Source organism: Anolis carolinensis, chromosome 6 (assembly GCF_035594765.1).
Source record: "Anolis carolinensis isolate JA03-04 chromosome 6, rAnoCar3.1.pri, whole genome shotgun sequence".
Lineage (NCBI taxonomy): Eukaryota > Metazoa > Chordata > Lepidosauria > Squamata > Dactyloidae > Anolis > Anolis carolinensis.
In genome coordinates, this window is record NC_085846.1 from 58,179,567 (window position 1) to 58,199,375 (window position 19,809).

A 19,809-nucleotide genomic window follows, 5' to 3' on the forward strand; every position below is an offset into this window, starting at 1 on the left:
AACCCAATGAAGTCAGTGGGACTCTCTTGCATATGTGGGGGTTCTATACTCATTTAGGAGATCTTACAACACTGTGTACTCTCTCCTTTCATGTGAATGAGGAGAACTTCCTTTACAATCATTTCTCCCAGGTATGGAAATAGCATGGCAGAGGTACATTTTCACCTGCTTGTCTTTTGCAAGCAGATGAAAATGTACTCCTGTCATCAGACATTAATGAAATAATGGGATGGTGTGATTGGGAATTTAAAACTGTGTAGTTTTAAAATTGTTAAGTGTATTTGAACTGTATTTAATGTTTTTATCACATCAATTTTTTTTAAAAAAAATTCATATGCATATTTTAATGTATGTGCTTTGTTTTAATTGTATTGTGCCGTGTTTGCTGTTAGCCATCTTGAGTCACTATATTTGGGAAAAGATGAGATAAAAATTAAGTAAATATAGCCTCAGGGAGTCTTCTCTAATTGGAACAGCAACTGGATTTTAGCCATTAGCTCCAGTACATTAAAGATTTTTAATTGAACTCTGTTATTTCCCATTATCGCAGGGGGTAGAGGAAAATGAGGTTTAAAATTTGGACAAAATGTTATTTCAATGGTTTTACCTGTTTTTGCAAGCTGCTTTAGATCCCATATTGGGAGAAAGGTGGGATGTAAATACAGTAGAGTCTCACTTATCGAACATAAACGGGCCGGCAGAACGTTGGATAAGTGAATATGTTGGTTAATAAGGAGAGATTGAGGAGAAGCCTATTAAACATCAAATTAGGTTATGATTTTACAAATTAAGCACCCAAACAACATGTTATACAACAAATCTGGCAGAAAAAGTAGTTCAATACGTAGTAATGCTACATAGTAATTATTGTATTTATGAATTTCGCACCAAAATATCATGATCTATTGAAAACATTGACTACAAAAATGCGTTGGATAATCCAGAATGTTGGATAAGCGAGTGTTGGATAAGTGAGACTCTCCTGTAAACAAGACAAACAGATGTTGGCTTTGGGAGATGTATCTCTGGCACATAGCTATACTCTGTCTCCCAATGCAATCCCTGTAACCACTTTTTCTCTTTTGAATTTCCCCCAAGATGGTGGAAAGTGGAAGGAACAGAAGATATGTATCAACATTTCCTTTACCTGATGCTGTCAAGCATCCCAGAGATCTCCAGTGATCTTCTGGGGTTCCTGATCATGACGTTATTGCTCCCCTCCCATTTATTTAATTATTTATTTACAGTATTTATATTCCACCCTTCTCACCCCGAAGGGGACTCAGAGCGGATCACATTATACACACATAGAGCAAACATTCAATGCCCATAAACACATCAAACAGAGACCAGGACAGACTGACGCAGAGGCAATTTAACCTTCTTCTGAGGGGATGTTCGATTCTGGCCACGGGGGGGGGGGGGGCAGCTGCTTCATCATCCACTCTGATGGCACTTCCTCATTCCAGGTCGTAAATTAGTTAAACTTGCCTCCCCACTTTATAAGTGGTACCTTATTTCCTACTTGATAGATGCAACTATCTTTCGGGTTGCTAGGTCAGCAACGAGCAGGGGCTATTTTTTTATTTTTAATTGACAGGTGCTCACCCCGCCATGGGCTGGCCTCGAACTCATGACCTCATGGTCAGAGTGATTTATTGCAGCTGCTCAACAGCCTGCGCCACAGCCCTACCGTACTTGAGGGTCGATACCGGAAGACCCCCCCCCCCCCCCCGGAGAGACTGTGCCCCTGTGACTCTGGACACATAGAAACAACAGAACATGTGCTCCTGAAGTGTCTGTTTTACAGATACATTTGTAATAGTCTCATATCACCGCTGCTTTATAAATACCCAGAGCGCTCAGAAAATTTTTACACTACTATTTTACTCTCTGACACCAGTGCTATTACAACATATAAAGTAGCCAAGTTCTATACAGCATTGCTTAAAATTTGCCGGGTAATGACCAGTACAATGAGCTAGCATTTTAACTTATTGGAAACGTGTAACTACACCTATGCTTAGTGCTCCTACCTCCTAGTCTTTGAGCTTGTGTTAGATTGTGCTCCCCCCTTTGTGCCCCTTCGAGTTCCCTATGTGTTCATACTCCACACTCTAGAGTCTTTTCTCCTGTTTCAAGCATCTATTCATCAGTAATAGCTTGTCAGCGCAGTCTCAAAAGGTATTATGTATCTTATTCTATCTTAGCTTTTACCTTAACATCACTTTTAGCATTGCTAACATTGTTATTTTAATATACAGTAGAGTCTCACTTATCCAAGCTAAACGGGCCAGCAGAAGCTTGGATAAGCGAATATCTTGGATAATAAGGAGGGATTAAGGAAAAGCCTATTAAACATTGAATTAAGTTATGATTTTACAAATCAACACCAAAACATCATGTTATACAACAAATTTTACAGAAAACGTAGTTCAATACGCAGTAATGTTATGTTGTAATTACTGTATTTACAAATTTAGCACCAAAATATCATGATATATTGAAAACATTGACTACAAAAATGGCTTGGATAATCCAGAGGCTTGGATAAGCGAGGCTTGGATAAGTGAGATTCTACTGTACAAGCGTTAATGCCAGTTCAAGTCTCATACTTAGCATAGTTTTTTTCTTTTAAACTCACCTTTTAAAGGCTGTATTTTAATGCCTAAATGTATATTTTATTCATGTTCTATTTGTTCCTTTAATGTTGCTCGTTGACAGAAATAAAAATGTTCATTCATTCGACATTATAGTTTATGTCTAAGCTAAGAAGAATAGCACCTCTGCTGTTTTACCTACTCTCTGCCAACAAGGAAATGGCCACCTCGGAAGCTGAAACAGAGAAAAAAATGGCTTTTGGGTGGATTTTAGTTATTGCACAGTTGGAAAAGAATTCAAACTCTCACAAAAAAATGGCAGGCTACAATGGTGTAATTTGTTATCTCCAATGCCAGCCAGTATATCTGGAGCTCCTTCCTTTGGAAGTCTAAAGATCCACTGATTCCATGGAACAAGTCACTGATTTTAGACTAGTGTGTTGTCGAAGGCTTCATGGCTGGGATCACAGGGTTGTAGTATGTTTTCCGGGCTGTATGGCCATGTTCCAGAAGTATTCTCTCCTGACATTTCACCCACATTTATGGCAGGCATCCTCAGAGTTTGTGAGGTAACCTCACAACCTCTGAGGATGTCTACCATAGATGTGGGCGAAACCTCAGAAGAGAATACTTCTGGAACATGGCCATACAGCCCAGAAAACATACAATAACCCTTTAGACTAGTGCTTTCTGACAGGGGTGTGCAAAATAGCAGAAATCTGTTCTGTCCCATTCTGTTTTCAGGAAGATTTCGGGAGATTTGAGCGGTGGGGTTGGATTTGTAAGTTTTGATCCAGAGTTCTGTTTCGAGAAGAAACAAAATCCGAAATGAAAACAGAACAGATTTCTGCCGTTTCACACACCTCTACTGAGCTGTGGCTCTTCAGACTATTCAAATGTTTGCCGCCCTATTGGAGAACATATTTGCCTTGAAAGAAGTCTTGAGTAGGTTGAGGCTATCAAATAGTTTTCTAAGAATAGTAATGCAATGATTAGTGCAAAAAATATGTTCCAATTATATTTAAAAAGCATAGTACTTTTGCCTTTCTAGGTTACTTTCCCTTGGCAAACAGAAATTCTATTAACACAAATGAGTGTAATAACTGGAAGATGTTGAAAGCCATAATGCTCCTTTCTTTGCATATAATCATTCTGAACACAGGTCACCTAAAATAGCATTTCCTTCTCTGTATAAATCAGAAAATACACCTGAGGCAAGATTCAGAAAGGTTATGAAAGTGGTTTACAAACCATCTTTTACTGTGGCCGTTGAAACATTGTGATGTGTTTTATAATAGCAGTGTTGAGCAAACAGCTTGAGTTTTATTTTATATTTTGAAATTACACATTAGGCAAAAATATCTAATTATTAGCTGAAGGAAATCTACAAAAGGATCACATTTCAAGATTCTATGGAAATAGTTCGATCATGAAAATGCCCCAAGTGTTTCAACCTATTTAAAAACAATTCAAACACATTTTTACCTCAATGTGTGCCTACCTACCATAGCAGTTTTCAGTTTGTTGTTTTCTACATGTCTCCTACATAGAAATAATATATGTGATGCATTGCAAAAAGTCTTATTATAATGTGATATAATCCGCAGAAAATGCCAGTTGTTGTACAGAAATAATTCTTTAACATTGTTACATGTTATTTAGGGGGCAAGGTGGTTTGCTTCGCCATATGACTTTTCTGCTTTATTTGCTTTACCCATTTTGAAACAAATCTTCCTAATTTGGAAGCTGGAGTTTCTATATTTTTGGCAACCTAAGTATCTTTCTCTTGTGTGCCAGATCAGAGCTTGCAATGTTACTTTTTCAAAATAGTTTATGAATATTTACCTTTCACATGCCTTCATGATAGCTGGATATCTCCAAAGCAAGTAATTGCATTTCGCACTGAACTCCTTTATGAAGGAAAGTAATTATAATTTCCATAAGGCTTTTGTACTGCCATAGGAAAAGGTTATGAAAATTGACTAATTTGTACTGTCATGCGGAAAAGTCAGAAAAACTGACTAATTAGTTGTGTATGTGAACCATATTACCTACAGCAGTAGATAAACAACCCTACTACTGGAAATTATGCCCATACCGTTAATGTTGGTTTTACTTCAGTTTCAAATGCTGCCTTTTAATGATTGAAATATAATCCATTTTATAGGACAGACTGGGCCACTGATGATATTGACTTCATTCAGTACCAATACTGAAAATGTTTGAAAGTATTCCAAATATATGTATTTCAATGTATCTATAGAGCAGTGGTTCCTAATCTGTGGGCTGTGAAAATCCAGTCTGCAAACCTCCTTCCACTTTATTTTATTTTATTTTATTTTATTTCTGCTCTTTTCTGCAGAGCTGACCAGCCAGAGCTAATATGGTCTATCCAATGCAGTTTTCTGAATCAGCACCCCAAATAACCAAACCAAATCTAAAATTTACCAAAAGCTGATTCGTAATCCTTTTGGTACTCCCTGGTCAAAGTCTGCCCTGGTCAAAAAAACTTTGGGAACCACTGCTATAGAGAAATGGGATTGATTTTTTATATGGCCACTGTCCCATATTAGTCAATGGCAATAAAGATGAATATAATCACAATTTGAACCATAAAATATGAACGTTAGCATATGAAAAGTCAATACAAAAATAGTGCAACCAATTCACAAAAGATCTACGAAATACAAAACCTTTAGAGGTCATCAAAATATGAGGTACAGATGAGCTTATAGGATTTCATTTTCTCTTGGATATATTAAATCACTAATTGACCAATCTCTCATTCAAAAAAGCACCTATTAAAAGTGTGGCTATAAACATAGTTATTCTGAAGGAAATTCAACAGGGCTTATTGGTATACAGATTTGTATAGGATTGCATTCTATCATGGAGTCGCTTTATCAATAGAATAACATTGACATAAAAGGAAAACAAAAATCCAAATAGTTATGTGAGGCTTATAATGAATCCAATTTCATGGGGTATAGATCAAACATATTTTAACATTTTTTTAAAAAGACAATACAAAGGAAATGTACTTGTGACACATGAATATATTTTGAAAATATATATAGGGGTTAATAATAGGATGAATACTAACAATGTAATTGCTAGATAATTCATAACCATTTATCCTTTCTTTCTGCTTTGGATTGCAACAATTTTGATAATTAGCAGTGTTCATTTTTGCCTTTAGAAGTACTCAGATTTAGAAGAGCAATCTAGCATGGTTTATTTATGTTTCAGATGAATTTTGACAATCTCGTATAACACAATAGCTTGGGGTGCAGGCAGTAATTGAAGAGGGCAGTCACCGAGAACAAAAAATGTTTTATTCACTAAAAAGATTTTTAGTCTATTTTGGAGATGTACAACATCTTGCCTATGGTATACAACAAGATATCCAATAGCACTGTGGGCACTGGATTTCTGCTTCTGTTTCTGAATTCCACCTTCCTCCTCCCCCACCCCATGCTACATCTACTGCAATCTGTGGGAGACAATGTTGCACAAAGAAAGTTCACTCTACACACTTTTTCCCCTGGCCCAGTCATACATCTAACAAACATCAAAGCATGAGGAAAATCATCTCTGCGCACTCATGTCCCCATTTAAATCATGCCTTACTGTTCAGAAGAAGCAAAGACCACCAGCACTGAAGCAATGATTTTCCACCATCAGCTTTGCTGGACTGGCCACATTGTTTGAATGCCCAGTCATTGTCTCCCCTACTTTATTCTCAACTCAAGAATAGAAAACAGAATGTCAGTGGACAATAGAAGAGATTTAAGGATAGGGTAAAATTAGATAAAGTAAAAATTTTAACACTGGAAGGGTATGATTTGAGGAGGGGTTGGCATGGATATGTATGGTGCAATAAATTTAAAATTGGGAGGAATTTTGGCAATCATTTTATTAGATTGTCCCTAATAAAAATATGGATCAAATACAAAAGATACGAGGGCTATCCACAAAGTAGGTTACGTTTTGGATTTTAACCATATGCAGCTGAAAGACACATTTCAATACTACAATCTCACCTAATCCCCACTGAAATCTAGGCACGTCTCATATAGATAAATGAGTTTGAAAGTACTGCTCCAGTAAATTCCCCGCTTGTGTCCTCAGCTCTTCCCCCTTCTCCCTTCCTGCAACATAGCCAAAACACTGCACTGCCAGCCACGCCCCCATTGTTGGAAACGGAGGAGAGAGGCGGCAAATTTACTGGGGCAGACCTTTTCAAACTCATTTATTTATATGAGACGTGCCTAGATTTCAGTGGGGATTAGGTGAGATTGTAGTATTGAAATGTGTCTTTCAGCTGCATATGGTAAATGATTTATCCTATACTTTGTCCTTTTTAAAATCCAAAATGTAACCTACTTTGTAGATAGCCCTTGTATTTCTATGAAAAAACGCCGCTCTGGTTTTCTCCATTAGAAGCAAACCAACATATAAAGAGATTCTAAAAAGTTTAAACACAAATAAAGGAGATCCTAAAATCAAGGAAATGGAGGAAGTTCAAAAAGATTACAGGAATGTATCATGGTTCCAGTATTATCAAATTAAAGAGAGTTTTAATAAGGATAAGAAAGTGGGATTCAATATTGATAATGGGTTTTGGGACAATATACTCCAAAGAAATAAAAAGGTTATAACAATACTATACAATAAATTAGTAGATTGGGCCACAGAGACAGAAATTATAAAAGAATCAATGTTAAAGTGGTCTAGAGACCTGGGCAGACCAATTCTAATAAGTGAATGGGAGGAAATTTGGAACAAAAAAATGAAATATTGCTTCGCTACAGATCTCAAAGAGAACTGGATAATAATAATTCATAGAAAAAAAATTGGCTTAATGTATAAAAATAGAGATAATAAATGTTCGAGGTGTACGGAGCAAGTAGGGTCGTATTATCATATGTGGTGGAATTGTAAGGAAATTTAAAAATATTGTAAAATAATTAATATTGAATGTAGGAAAATCTTTAAAATAAATCTGGAATGTAAACCAGACTACTATTTACTGGGATTATATAACACACAAGATAGTGAGAGAGGAGCAAAATTAAAGAACAAAGAGAACATAGAAAATATTTTCACATATTTAATTATAGCAGCAAGATTAGTAGTGGCCAGAGATTGGCCCCCCATACCCCCGTGTCTTCCCCACTAAGCTTTACCTAATAACCCCTCTCTCCGTCTTACCTTTAGATACTACTTGTAACAAACTTCAATAAAAATCATTTTGAAAAAAAAGATTTAAGGATAGGCTTAAAGCTAAATGTGGTATAAACACTGAGAAGTAGGAAGTCCTGGCACTTGAGCATTCTAACTGGAAATCAGCAGTTACCAACAGTGCTATGAATTATGAGGAGGCACAAATAGAGGGAGAAATGTGCAGAGGAAGGCACATCAAGTAATGCCTTGCCAGTATTGCCTTCCATCTGAAAATTTATATCCTCAATGTGAAAGACCATGTGGATTCAGAATAGGTCTCCACAGTCACTTATGAACCCATTGCCAAGACTCTACCTTCAGAAGACAATCAAACTCAACCATGAGTGATCACTTATGATGATGACTGTTTGGTACACAGTGAGTGTTGTAGCCTGGCAAGCATTAGATGAGCTTTCTGAATTCTTAGAGGATGACCTGTAACTTCCAAGGAGTCTGTGAAAGATAGCAGAGGGCTGGAGGGAGATAATTTGGAATCTCCAGGCCATTCCCAGGCAAAGGGAGAAAGTGATATCAGTTCCATGAGAATAGGCCAGAGTGGCCTTTGGAAATAGAATGTGTAAGACAAAGGTTTTTCCAGATCCAGTCGCCTTGAAATTAGGAGGCAGAATGTAAAACAAAGAGAAACTCGTTTTTCTCAGAGGCTTAGAGATAGGAAGAGAAAAAGCAAGTGTGTGTGAAGTGATTTCATGGGAAGGATTGAAGCCTTTTAAGTGGTTTCTAGGCTCTCAGACCTTTAGTGGAAACAATGTTGTAAGAAAAGGGAACAGCTCCCAGTTTCTAGTCTTAATTTCCTGGTTGATGTATTTCAAGATTCTTGATTTGATTCCTGTTTATGACTTCATGTTCTTGGAGGTTTTGCCTTTGTTGTGTTCCTATTTTCATGTCTATGGATATAACTTTTGGACAATGCCCTGCTTAAGGATTATTTTGCTTGGTGTTAACTCAAGTCTATGTGGATCGCTGTTGGTGCCTTGGCTTAAAAGCTGGTGTAGTCTTGAATTCATTGGGAATTACTTTTTGTACTTTTGCTGCTTCTTTTTTGACTTGCCTTGTTCCTTTTATAATTATCCATTAATAAACGTTTACTTATTGGATTATCTGAACATTGCCTGATGTTAGGTGAAAAAGTGTACAGTGCAACAGTGGGAATCTAGGATTAGGGAAGAATCAGAGCCGGCCCTAGGTATTTTTCAAGTGTAGGCGAACAGAATTTTGCCCCCTCCCCCCAAACCAATCACTGAAAAATAAAAGCGTTGGATAAGTGAAAATGTTGGATAATAAGGAGGGATTGAGGAAAAGCCTATTAAACATCAAATTACATCAAGATTTTACAAATTAAGCACCAAAACATCATGTTTTACAAGAAATCAACAGAAAAAGAAGTCTGGACTGCGCCCCATATGTTTTGCGCCCCCAGCGACTGCTTAATTCGCCCCATTGTTGGACCGGCTCTCGGAAGAATCACATCTTCTCAGCACAAAGGATGGGAAGATTTAAGCTTTTCCATGCCTATATGCTGCCATGTGAAAGAGTGTTTGTGTATGCCCAATGAACATACTCTTAAGTCTCTTATCTCAAGCAAGTGACTTAAGAAAGGTATCAGAAAAAGAATGAAATGGTTCCTCTTCTTTCCACCTCTTCCTTCTTTGAGGACTGCAAAGATTTTAGAGTATCCACCTTTGTACAGATGGCAGACATGTTATATAGTATGTCCACTATTCTCACTTCTCCCCACAGCCACAGCCAAAAGTAAGATTACATGAATCATGACATATAACAGGAATGGTGAAATGCATCCTGTCAGTTGCAAGAAGCCCTCGAACTCTTACTTTTGTGGCCCTGAAGCCCTTCCATCACAAATTTCCACAAACTCCCTTTTTAAAATATCAGTACATTTCTCAAGATGAAAATTATACACAAAAAATCTCCATATGTGAACACACAGAGAAAACTCCTCCTTAACTGTCCCTCTCCTAAATGCTTCCTTTACCTTTCATTTTTCCTTCAAAATGACAAGAAGGAATTATGGTTGCCACTTTGAAGGAGATTTTTTTTAAAAGAAAGAAAGAAAGAAAGAAAGAAAGAAAGAAAGAAAGAAAGAAAGAAAGAAAGAAAGAAAGAAAGAAATGCTTAGGTGAGGATGCAGCCTATGGAGGAGGGATTGCCCTCCCTCCCTCCCTCTGTTCTTCTTTGAGAAGTGTTTTATTAAGTTCTCCATGGAGGTGAACACATTTTGGACACATTCCATAAATCTTTGATGAAAGCCCAGAAAATAATGTGCAAAATGTTAATGCTCTTTATACAATGTAATATTTTACCTTACCTCTTTCCCTTTGCACATTAATCTTCAAAACCAGAAAAGGATAAATACAGTAGAGTCTCACTTATCCAAAACTCGCTTATCCAATGCTCTGGATTATCCAATGCGTTTTTGTAGTCAATGTTTTCAATGCATTGTGATATTTTGGTGCTAAATTCGTAAATACAGTAATTACTACATAGCATTACTGCGTATTGAACTACTTTTTCTGTCAAATTTGTTGTATAGCATGATGTTTGGGTGCTTAATTTGTAAAATCATAACATAATTTGATGTTTAATAGGCTTTTCCTTAATCCCTCCTTATTATCCAACATATTTGCTTATCCAACGTTCTGCCGGCCCGCTTAGCTTGGATAAGTGAGACTCTACTGTACTAGTAAAGTTTGAACTTTTTAACTATGGCTTCACTTTAAGAGATGAACTATTCAGTGGAATTGGATTGCATCTAAGGATGGATCAAATATTCTTTCATCTTTTATCAGGACCATTTGCTCCCCAAAACAATGTGGAGGGCAATTTTGGGGTGCGTACAAATTCTAAACAGTTAAGGAATTAATGCCAAGACAATGGGATGGGGGTGGGATACTTTGCTTGACACTTCAAGCAATAGCAAAACAGCATCCTTCAGTCTTGAAATTCGAATTAGGTATCAAATTTTACTGGGTCAATGAGAACTGTGCTGCCTCATGAGATAGTCTCACTCTCATAAGCATTCTTAGAAAATAAATTGGTTGCCTTAATAGTACTTTGGAGTAGTAACTTGCCACTGTGGTAGTTCAACAAAATTGCATATTCTTCCTAATGTGATTTGCCCTTGGCATTAAACCTCTAGAAGAGGACTTCAGGGAAGTTGGGGATTAAATCAATCCCCATTCTCCTCTTTTTATGCTTGATCCAGGTGTTACATTGAAGCATAGATACCCTGAACCTGAGAGCTTCAAATTTGATTGATATTACAATCCCTTATGGCAAATGGCTTCAAAATGTGTGCAACAATAAATTTAGCTCAGAGCCAAGGAAAAGAAAGCTTGAATGATTTTAACTTTCTTAGGACCTCATCAGTCACATCTTCTCTCAATTTATTTGCACTGCAGAAATGGAGTCCTACGGAGTCCCACTGGAATGTCCTTGCGTAATGTGATGGCATCTGTGGCGCTCTGCTTCATCAACACAGAGGAAAGGAGAGAAAACACAGAGCCTAGAATGCCTTTTGAGTGTTACCCAACTCCAAATAGGAGAAAGCAGGGAAAAGATGCACCTGGGATGGCTGGCCATCCCAAAAGATGGACCTCAATGGGAAAGAATGAAATAAGATGCTTCCCTCCACTTACCCCCACTTTCCCCCCACTCATGGGATGATGCCATAAGTGGTGATGAAATCAGTAAAATATAATACTGCTTGCACCATCAATACAGTTTGGGATCATAACAAAGTGTAGAATGGCAAATGCCATTAATGCAATCATTTCTAAATAATTAATTTTTAAATAACACTCATGTACCAGATCTATATTTCAAAAGTTATGTTAAAGTAAGAATGCAGCAAACTTAATGATGTACGGAGTAATAATTTCCACGTGTTAATGAATTTTTTGGTGTTATTTTGACATACATTTTTAAAGTTTCAAGATAATACAATAGCCTGACATTGCATAAGGCATTTTCCTACATTCTTGTCTCTTCCTTAATGAAAACTGGACTACTAGAGTGGCCTAGAGGTTTATTCCAACCATCAGCCGCCAATAATGAGAACCAGAGTATCTGTCTTCTATGTATCAAGATGGTTGTTTCGTAACAGCTACACTGTGTCCAACTGATCAAAGACCCAGACAGTGCTAGTGAGACTCATAAACATATTTTTCATGCTGTTTGTAGTGGATTTTGGTAGATATAACAATGCCCATGGAAGATTATTATCTCCATTGGGTGGCTGTGAGTTTCTCCACAGATTTTATATTTTTCCTCTATGTATTCAATATAGAGATGCTTGCTAAGGAAATGTAAATGACATAAAGGTTCTGTTCTGTTTGAGTGTCTGATGTCTTACATATAATGCAATGTAAGTAATGTGCTTTAAAAAAGGTAAAGGTTTCCCCTGACGTTAAGGATAGCCTACTGGCAAGTGATGGGGTGCATCTCACACAAGTAGGAAAACATTTTTTTGCGCACAGACTCACAAACCTCATCAGGCGCACTTTAAACTAGATCCACTGGGGGAGGGGAACAACAGCCTGGCAAGCACTATATTACCCACGACCACAGGGAACCGCCAAAAGGCTAAATGGAGGGCTGCACAAACACAGCAAGGACCAAGTACAGAGAGCACAATAATCCCAAATAAACAGCTTGAGGGGAGGTCACAGGGGCTTACATGTCTTTACACTAATGCACAAAGCATGGGAAATAAGCAAGACGAACTCCAACTCTTAGCACAGCACCACACATACGATGTCATAGGCATCACTGAAACCTGGTGGGATGACTCCCATCACTGGAATTTAGCCATTGAGGGCTATAACCTCTTTCACAGAAATAGAACAAAGGGGAGAGGAGGGGGAGTAGCTTTATATGTCAAAAACAGTTATGTTGCAGAAGAAATGCAAGACTGTAATCTGGGAAACCAGCTTGAAAGCATCTGGATAAGAATAAAGGGAACTGGGACTCAAAAAGATCTTGTCGTGGGTGTCTACTACAGACCTCCGAGTCAGGATGAAGAACTTGATGAAGCCTTCTGTCAACAGCTGACCAAACAGGCACAAAGAAGACATATAGTAGTCAGGGGCGATTTCAACTATCCCGATATCTGCTGGAAAACAAACTCGGCCAAGAGTACAAAGTCCAACAAATTTCTCACTTGCCTTGCAGACAATTTTATGGTCCAGAAGGTAGAAGAGGCAACAAGGGGATTGGCTACTCTTGATCTAATCTTAACAAATGTGGAAGACCTGATCAATACAGTTGAAGTGGTTGGATCCTTAGGGGCAAGTGACCATGTGCTCCTGCCATTTGCAATACAAAGGAAGGCTGAAACTAAGACAAGTCGAACATGCATTCTGGACTTTAAAAGAGCTGACTTCCAAAAAATGAAGGAATTACTGAGCAGCATTCCATGGATGCCAATATTAAAAGACAAGGGAGTTAAGGATGGATGGGAGTTTTTCAAAAGTGAAATACTCAAGGCGCAAATGCAAACAGTGCCAACAAAGAAGAAAAATAAGACAAGTGCAAAGAAGCCAGAATGGATGTCCAAAGAACTTTTCTTTCTGTTTTCTTTGTTTAATCCGGATTTTCTTTCTGTTTAATCCGGGTTATTTTCCGGTTGCTTTTTGAAGCCCAGTTTGAGCAAACCCTTGAGTTTTGGCTAGAGACACTGAAGTTAAGTTTCTCTGAGCATATTTTTGTTGCTTTATAATAAACCTTTTGTTGGACTAAAAGCGTGTGTGGCTCTTTAAGGCCTCTGTGTCTCGACAGAATGCTTGTACAGAGTAGAAATACAGTACAACTCAGGTATCCGCAGTGGTTTCATTAATTCATGTCCTACAATATATGTCCTCTCTAACCACTTTCTAGGTTCTCCAGTATGATAGTGGCTGAAAGTTGTAAATTTCAACAAGGTTTGCTATTATTCACGGTTTTCCATTATCTTTTTGGGGTGTCCTAGTTCTTTTGTGATCAAAGATAGCCTTTCCATTGTTAAAGAATACAAAGCGCTGGAACATTTATTTTTAATTGATAAGGTTAGCTAGCTATCACCCCATGTATGCCTCAAAAATTCCTTCAAGAGGCTCTTTTCAGCTTCCAGCAATGAACATCGATTCTAGAAAGGGAGTAAAGGGTTATTTTTGATATTCAAGTTCTAATAGTCTCATTGAAATCCATAATAAAGGCCAACACAAACACATGTCTTTTCTTCTTTAAATATAACACCTGCTCCTCTTAAAACCAGTTGCAGGAATAGGGATGCAGTGCTGCTGCTTTCAACACAACCAATGTTAAAATGACTTTGCATTAGAAAATATCTATGGTGATATTTCAAACAGCATTGGAGTCTGAATCCAGTTGTCAAATGAAAGAAAACACTCTGTTCAATCCAGTAACAATGAGAACAACAACATCAGCAAAGTACAGGCAACTATGAAGTGATGAAGTGCTTCATGTTCACTCCTTTCCATACCATTAATCCTCACTTATAATTAAGAAAGGAAAATGAATATTTGTTTATTAGAGTGTAGGGCTGCAATAGAAGAGCCACTCCCAAAACTAGACTAAGGTATCCTTAGTCTAGCAACCCATCCCTCTTAATAGCAGACATCCACAAGGGAGAGAGGGTCACATTTGCTATTATGCAAAGAATGTCCTTTGGTTTGAAAGAAATTTTAACTATTCTAACTATATGACTAAATTTCAATCACAGCTGATGGGTTTTTTTAAAATGCTCACAACTCACCAATCATTGGAATGTGCACTTGTGTCAATTTAATCTTCACTAATATCTGAACTACCTGAAAGCCCATTTTGGAACATGAAGGACCTCAGTAATAATAATAAAATAATAAAACTTTATTTATAACCCTCCTCTATCTCCCCGAGGGGACTCAGAGTAATTCACATGGGGACCGAGCCCAAGAATCAAACAGATAAAAAGAACACAATAACAGCATGTATAATTAAAACTATTAACAATAAAATAAACATTCGTAAAATACAACAGCAGGTATCAGAACAAAAGGTGGAAGGGAAGGCAGGCATGTGCAAAAACACAAAGTAATAAAATTAGGAATAGGAATAAAGTGCTGGAGATTAGGGCAGTAAACAGTTAAGACTGGGTGGTGATAAAAGCTGACCTATTGTTCGAAAGCACGTTGGAACATCCAAGTCTTCAAATTTTTGCAAAATGTGACTGTAATGGGAGCTAATCTAATCTCCATGGAGAGAGAGTTCCAGAGCCAGGGGGCCACCACCGAAAAGGCCCTCTCCCTCATCCCCACCAGACATGTTTGGGACGGAGGTGGGAGAGAGAGAAGGGACTCCCCAGAAGATCTAAGAGTTCATGCTGGTTCATAGGGGAAGATACAGTCACGTAGATAAGTAGGACCTGAACCATTTAGGGCTTTATAGGTCATTATCTTCAGTCGGCATGTGCTGAAGATTCAGACTGTGCCAAATGTCTGTTGCAAAATCCTCATGAACATAGCTATTAAGGAAAAGCTGTTTGGGGATGTACTGAAGTAAAGAATCTATTTTTTTATTTCGTGTCAAAAGCATTGCATGATAAATACATTTTAAAATGATAAAAAAGGAAATCACAAGCAACTAAATAGTTTTAGACCAAAAGCGGGCAACAGCAACTGCATTGTCCGTAGCTTTAAACAATTCCTCCTCCATACATGAGGCAGGACATTGTGGGCAAGCATACATATTCGGAGTTGTTTGTTCAGCTCCACAGTCACACAAGGTGGAGGATTCCTCCAGGTAGTGCCACCTTGCCAAGTTGTCTTTAGATCTGCCCACTCCACTTCTGAGTCTGTTTAGGGACTTCCAAGTTGCCCATTCCTGGTTTGCCCCTGGAGGAGGACCCTCATGGGGGGCCATCCAGTTAGAATTGCCAGGTTTAGCTGCCCAGAGGGACATTCTTCCTGTTGCTGGAGGAACACCAAGAGGAGTGGTGGTTCTCATGAAGCCCTTCCTTGATTTGAGTCTGGTGGGAGGAGGCTGATAGTTATGCAGTGCATGGCTTTCACAATGTTCAACCTTATTTCTCTCGCAGTTAGCAGCAACCTCCCATTGCACGTCAGGAGGGGCAATGTCAGCTAACTTGTAGAGATTATCAACAGGTGTAGGTTTAAGGCATCCTGTGATTATTCTACATGTTTCGTTTAGTAAAGAATCTATGGGAACACCCTTTCCCCACATATGGGGTTTCATGGCAACTTTCTCAGATTTCTTGCCCAGATTTTCTCCCCCCACCCTCACCCCTTCCCACTAAGTTACCAGTATACATTTACAAATATGAATATACTATAACTAATAACCTTGCTGCATACTTCTGAACTCGCCAGGGCAATATAAAATGGACAAACTGCACCGGCATCTTTTATATTCAAAGACAATGTACCACTGAAGAAATTTGTTGGGAAGTGCATATCAGTGTATCCCGGGACATAGTATCTGCCCTCTGCATGTGTGCCAAAGAGCCAACAGTGAGTATGGGTAGGTGTTATTTGTTTATTCATTTGTTTTTCTTCCAAATTTCCCCCTATGCCATTATCACAACCAAACTGAGAAATAGGTTAGGATGAAGGACAATGACCAATTTAGGATCTCGAATGTGAGTCTTCTCAGTTCTAGTTCAACTCTCTAACTACTATGGTGCATTGGTGACTGATAAATTTACTTCCACTTATTTGATGTGTACATGCCATATTCATGTAGCAGGGGCAAGGAATTGTTTAAAATCTACTTGTCTGCCTGCCTACCTGCCTGCCTGCTGTTAGTACCCAGATGTACAAAAGCTCAAAGGTACACCTGATGAAACTAAATCTCTTCCACTGTAGGCAGCAGCCTATTGCATTGTATAGTAAATGAAAGACATTCCATACTGTTACCTTCAATCTTTTCACCTCCACATGAACCTTGCAAATCACAAAATACTTCTTGCTGGGAGGGCGGAATTGAATAGTCTCCACTTACAAATCGTTTCTCCTAGTGACATCTAACACATTAAAGTTCCTCAAACTTTTTTATTAAAAACCGGAGTATGCACAAGAAGAAAGAGTACTTTGTGTCTTTCACTTCAACTCAGCTATGTATCACTAGGACTGGACTCTCATACATATCAGTTTGTAATTGAGTCCTATTTTACCTTGTGGGACTTACTCCCAAGTAAGTGAGTATATAGGATAGTAGTCCAAACAGGTTTGCGGTGTAGGCAATATTACATGAGCTAGTGAATTCTATATCAATCTGCATGTCACTTTATTGGATCCTTGCATAATCTAGAGCCATAAATTATATTTGATATAAATCAAATCACGTTTTATTGATTAGCCTATTGGCCGTATCAAAACATTTAACAACAACAACAACAATTTATTGATTAGCCAGTTGGCCTTATCAAGCACAGACAATACAAACATGAAATACAACATACATCTGGTACACTTAAAATAAAATAAAAATATACAGGTATTTGCCAGCTTGGTGCCAATGTAGCTTAGCTATAGATGTATGCATCAACTATCCTCATCTCCCCTACACTGCACCCCAATCTGATCTATCTACTCAAATCTCCTTTTAGCAGCTTTAAGCAAATACAGGGTATATTTGATATAATTCCCATCATTCACAGACAGCATGATCAATAACTGTCATCACTGGGGATAGTTTATCCCATTGGGACAGCTCCAAGCTGGGATAGTTTACCCCATTGGGACAGCTTCACATTTTACCTATGTTACATTTTAATAATAATAATAATAATAATAATAACAATAACAACAAGAACAACAACTTTATTCTTATATCCTGCCACCATCTCCCCGAAAGAACTCGGGGTGGCTTACAGATGGCACAAGGTACCTAAAACAATATAAAAATGCATTGCTCTATGTTACAGAGCAATGACAAGGCCATTTGTGACACTTTGAAACATGAAATGTCTGATATTAAAATAAAAATGGGGTAGAAAAGAATGATGAATAATAGTTTTAAAAATCTATGCTTTCATGAACCTCGTATGCATGAAGTGCAATCCTAAACTGAAGCTGCATGTATTTGTGATGGTGGGAAAATGCAATTCGAGAAGGGGCTGAAGTCTCACAAGATGGACAATCATAATTACCTAGAAGATAAAACAAGCTGAATTTCAAAATATCATTTTAAAAATCACCTGTGAGATTACATCCAAAGGAGGGTAATAACTTATAAACACCCACAACAAAACAATGCTATAATTACAACAAAGATAACTCTCCGACTTTCTGCTGAAATCCATATTTTTCTCCCCAGGATTGACATTAAAAAGCAACTGAAAATTATGTGCTCTCTTTTGTCTAGAAGTCCCTGTGAAACAAAAGGCTTCCGGTGATAAATCAGACAATGGCTTCAAACAAACCGCACAAGTGACCCTCGCTTGCATGCTAGATTTTTGACAAAAAGGTGTGGAAGACAGAAAGACCAAGAAAGCTCAATGTTACGCACCTTAAAGGAATAATAAAAGGATCCCCATTCCTCTTCCACCAGCACTTCAGTGAAACTCACTGTTTCTGTGCAAGTAATTAGAGTTGCATCCAAGTGACTGGCACTTCCATTCAATCTGTTGCTGTTGGGGGTGACGCTGTCGGGCATGGCTTTTCTATTCCTTTCCGAAGTGCTCCGGTGCTTCTGGTGACAGAGAGTGAAAGCAGCTGAGCCTTACTCAGAGGGGCACCACAGCTTCCCTGCTCTACCAGTGGCAACAGAGAGACATCAGGCTTCAAAGCAAAAGGAGCAAAACACATCCAAGCTGGAAATCCTCCCCCTTCCACTCTCAACCCCCAAATCCACACCTCTTCCTGCTGACAGACTTACAGTCCAGATGTTTTTTAACTTATGGAGCCAATAGTGCACCTGGAGTCAGAATTGTCTCTGTGCTAGTTCTAGACTATTGCACATCTGAGCTGGCAGAGCCAATATTATTTTACAAAGCAGCCCCAGTAACAGCAGAAGCAACAAAACAGCAGCATTAGCAGCAACAACTTTTAAATACTTTTATAACATCTATTACGTGCTGTGAAGCCTGGTCCTCCTGATTAACTTACCAAATTTATCATCCTTAATTGGTCCCGCCTGGCACATTATAAAACCATAGTGCACCATATTGAATTAGTTCACCACCACCTGCTTGCACCTTAGTTAACTTAGACCCGTATACCTATGCTGCTCTTGCACCCTCTGCGCTTTGCAACTGCATTTGCACTTTGTATTGTTGGAGGAGAGTGGGGGAGGCTGGAGGGTTATGGGGACTGTAGGGTGGGGGAAGGGAACGGGTGTGTAAGGATGCCAATCTATAACAGGAAACTAGTAAACCAAATAACATCATTTGGACCAGGGGAAGAGAAAGAGAGAGGACAGCTGGATAGGGGAGGAGGGTGTTCCGATGGGTGGGGAGCCTCTATAGAGGTGGTGTCTGGGAGGGGGAGATACGGGAAAGGGAGACCAAATCATTCAATTCGGCCTAGGGTTTTTGGTAGGACGTTAATAGTTCCAAAACGGTCTCCTGACGTAGCTAACCTGGGTAGCCAGGATGGCGGTCCCTCCAGGTTAAAGGTGGTGCTGTTTAATGCCAGGTCAGTGAACGGGAAAACATCTTTCATCCAAGACCTCATCTTGGATGAGCATGTAGACCTGGCATGTATTACGGAGACCTGGCTGGACGAGATGGGAGGAGTTAATCTCACCCAGCTCTGCCCGCCGGGTTATTCCGTACAGCACCAGCCGAGATCTGGAGGGAGGGGAGGTGGGGTCGCGGTGGTCTATAAGGATTCCATCCTCCTGACCAGGTGCCCCGTCCCACAGTCGACCATGTTTGAATGTGTCCACCTGAGGGTGGGAGACCGGGACAGATTAGGGATTCTGTTAGTGTACCGACCACCCCGCTGCA

General features: G+C 38.8%; 1 protein-coding gene across 2 annotated transcripts in view; it reads right to left on the reverse strand.

Moving 5' to 3' along the window:
- npsr1 (neuropeptide S receptor 1) overlaps window positions 1-18,899 on the reverse strand; it is a 122,161-nt gene extending 103,262 nt beyond the window's left edge. For both annotated transcript variants that reach the window (XM_062984360.1, XM_062984361.1), the window contains exon 1: window positions 18,369-18,899. In XM_062984360.1, coding sequence (XP_062840430.1) covers window positions 18,369-18,515 — 147 coding nt within the window. In that variant the 5' untranslated portion in view covers window positions 18,516-18,899. The remainder of the gene's footprint in view (window positions 1-18,368) is intronic.
- Between the last annotated feature and the right edge of the window lie 910 nt (window positions 18,900-19,809).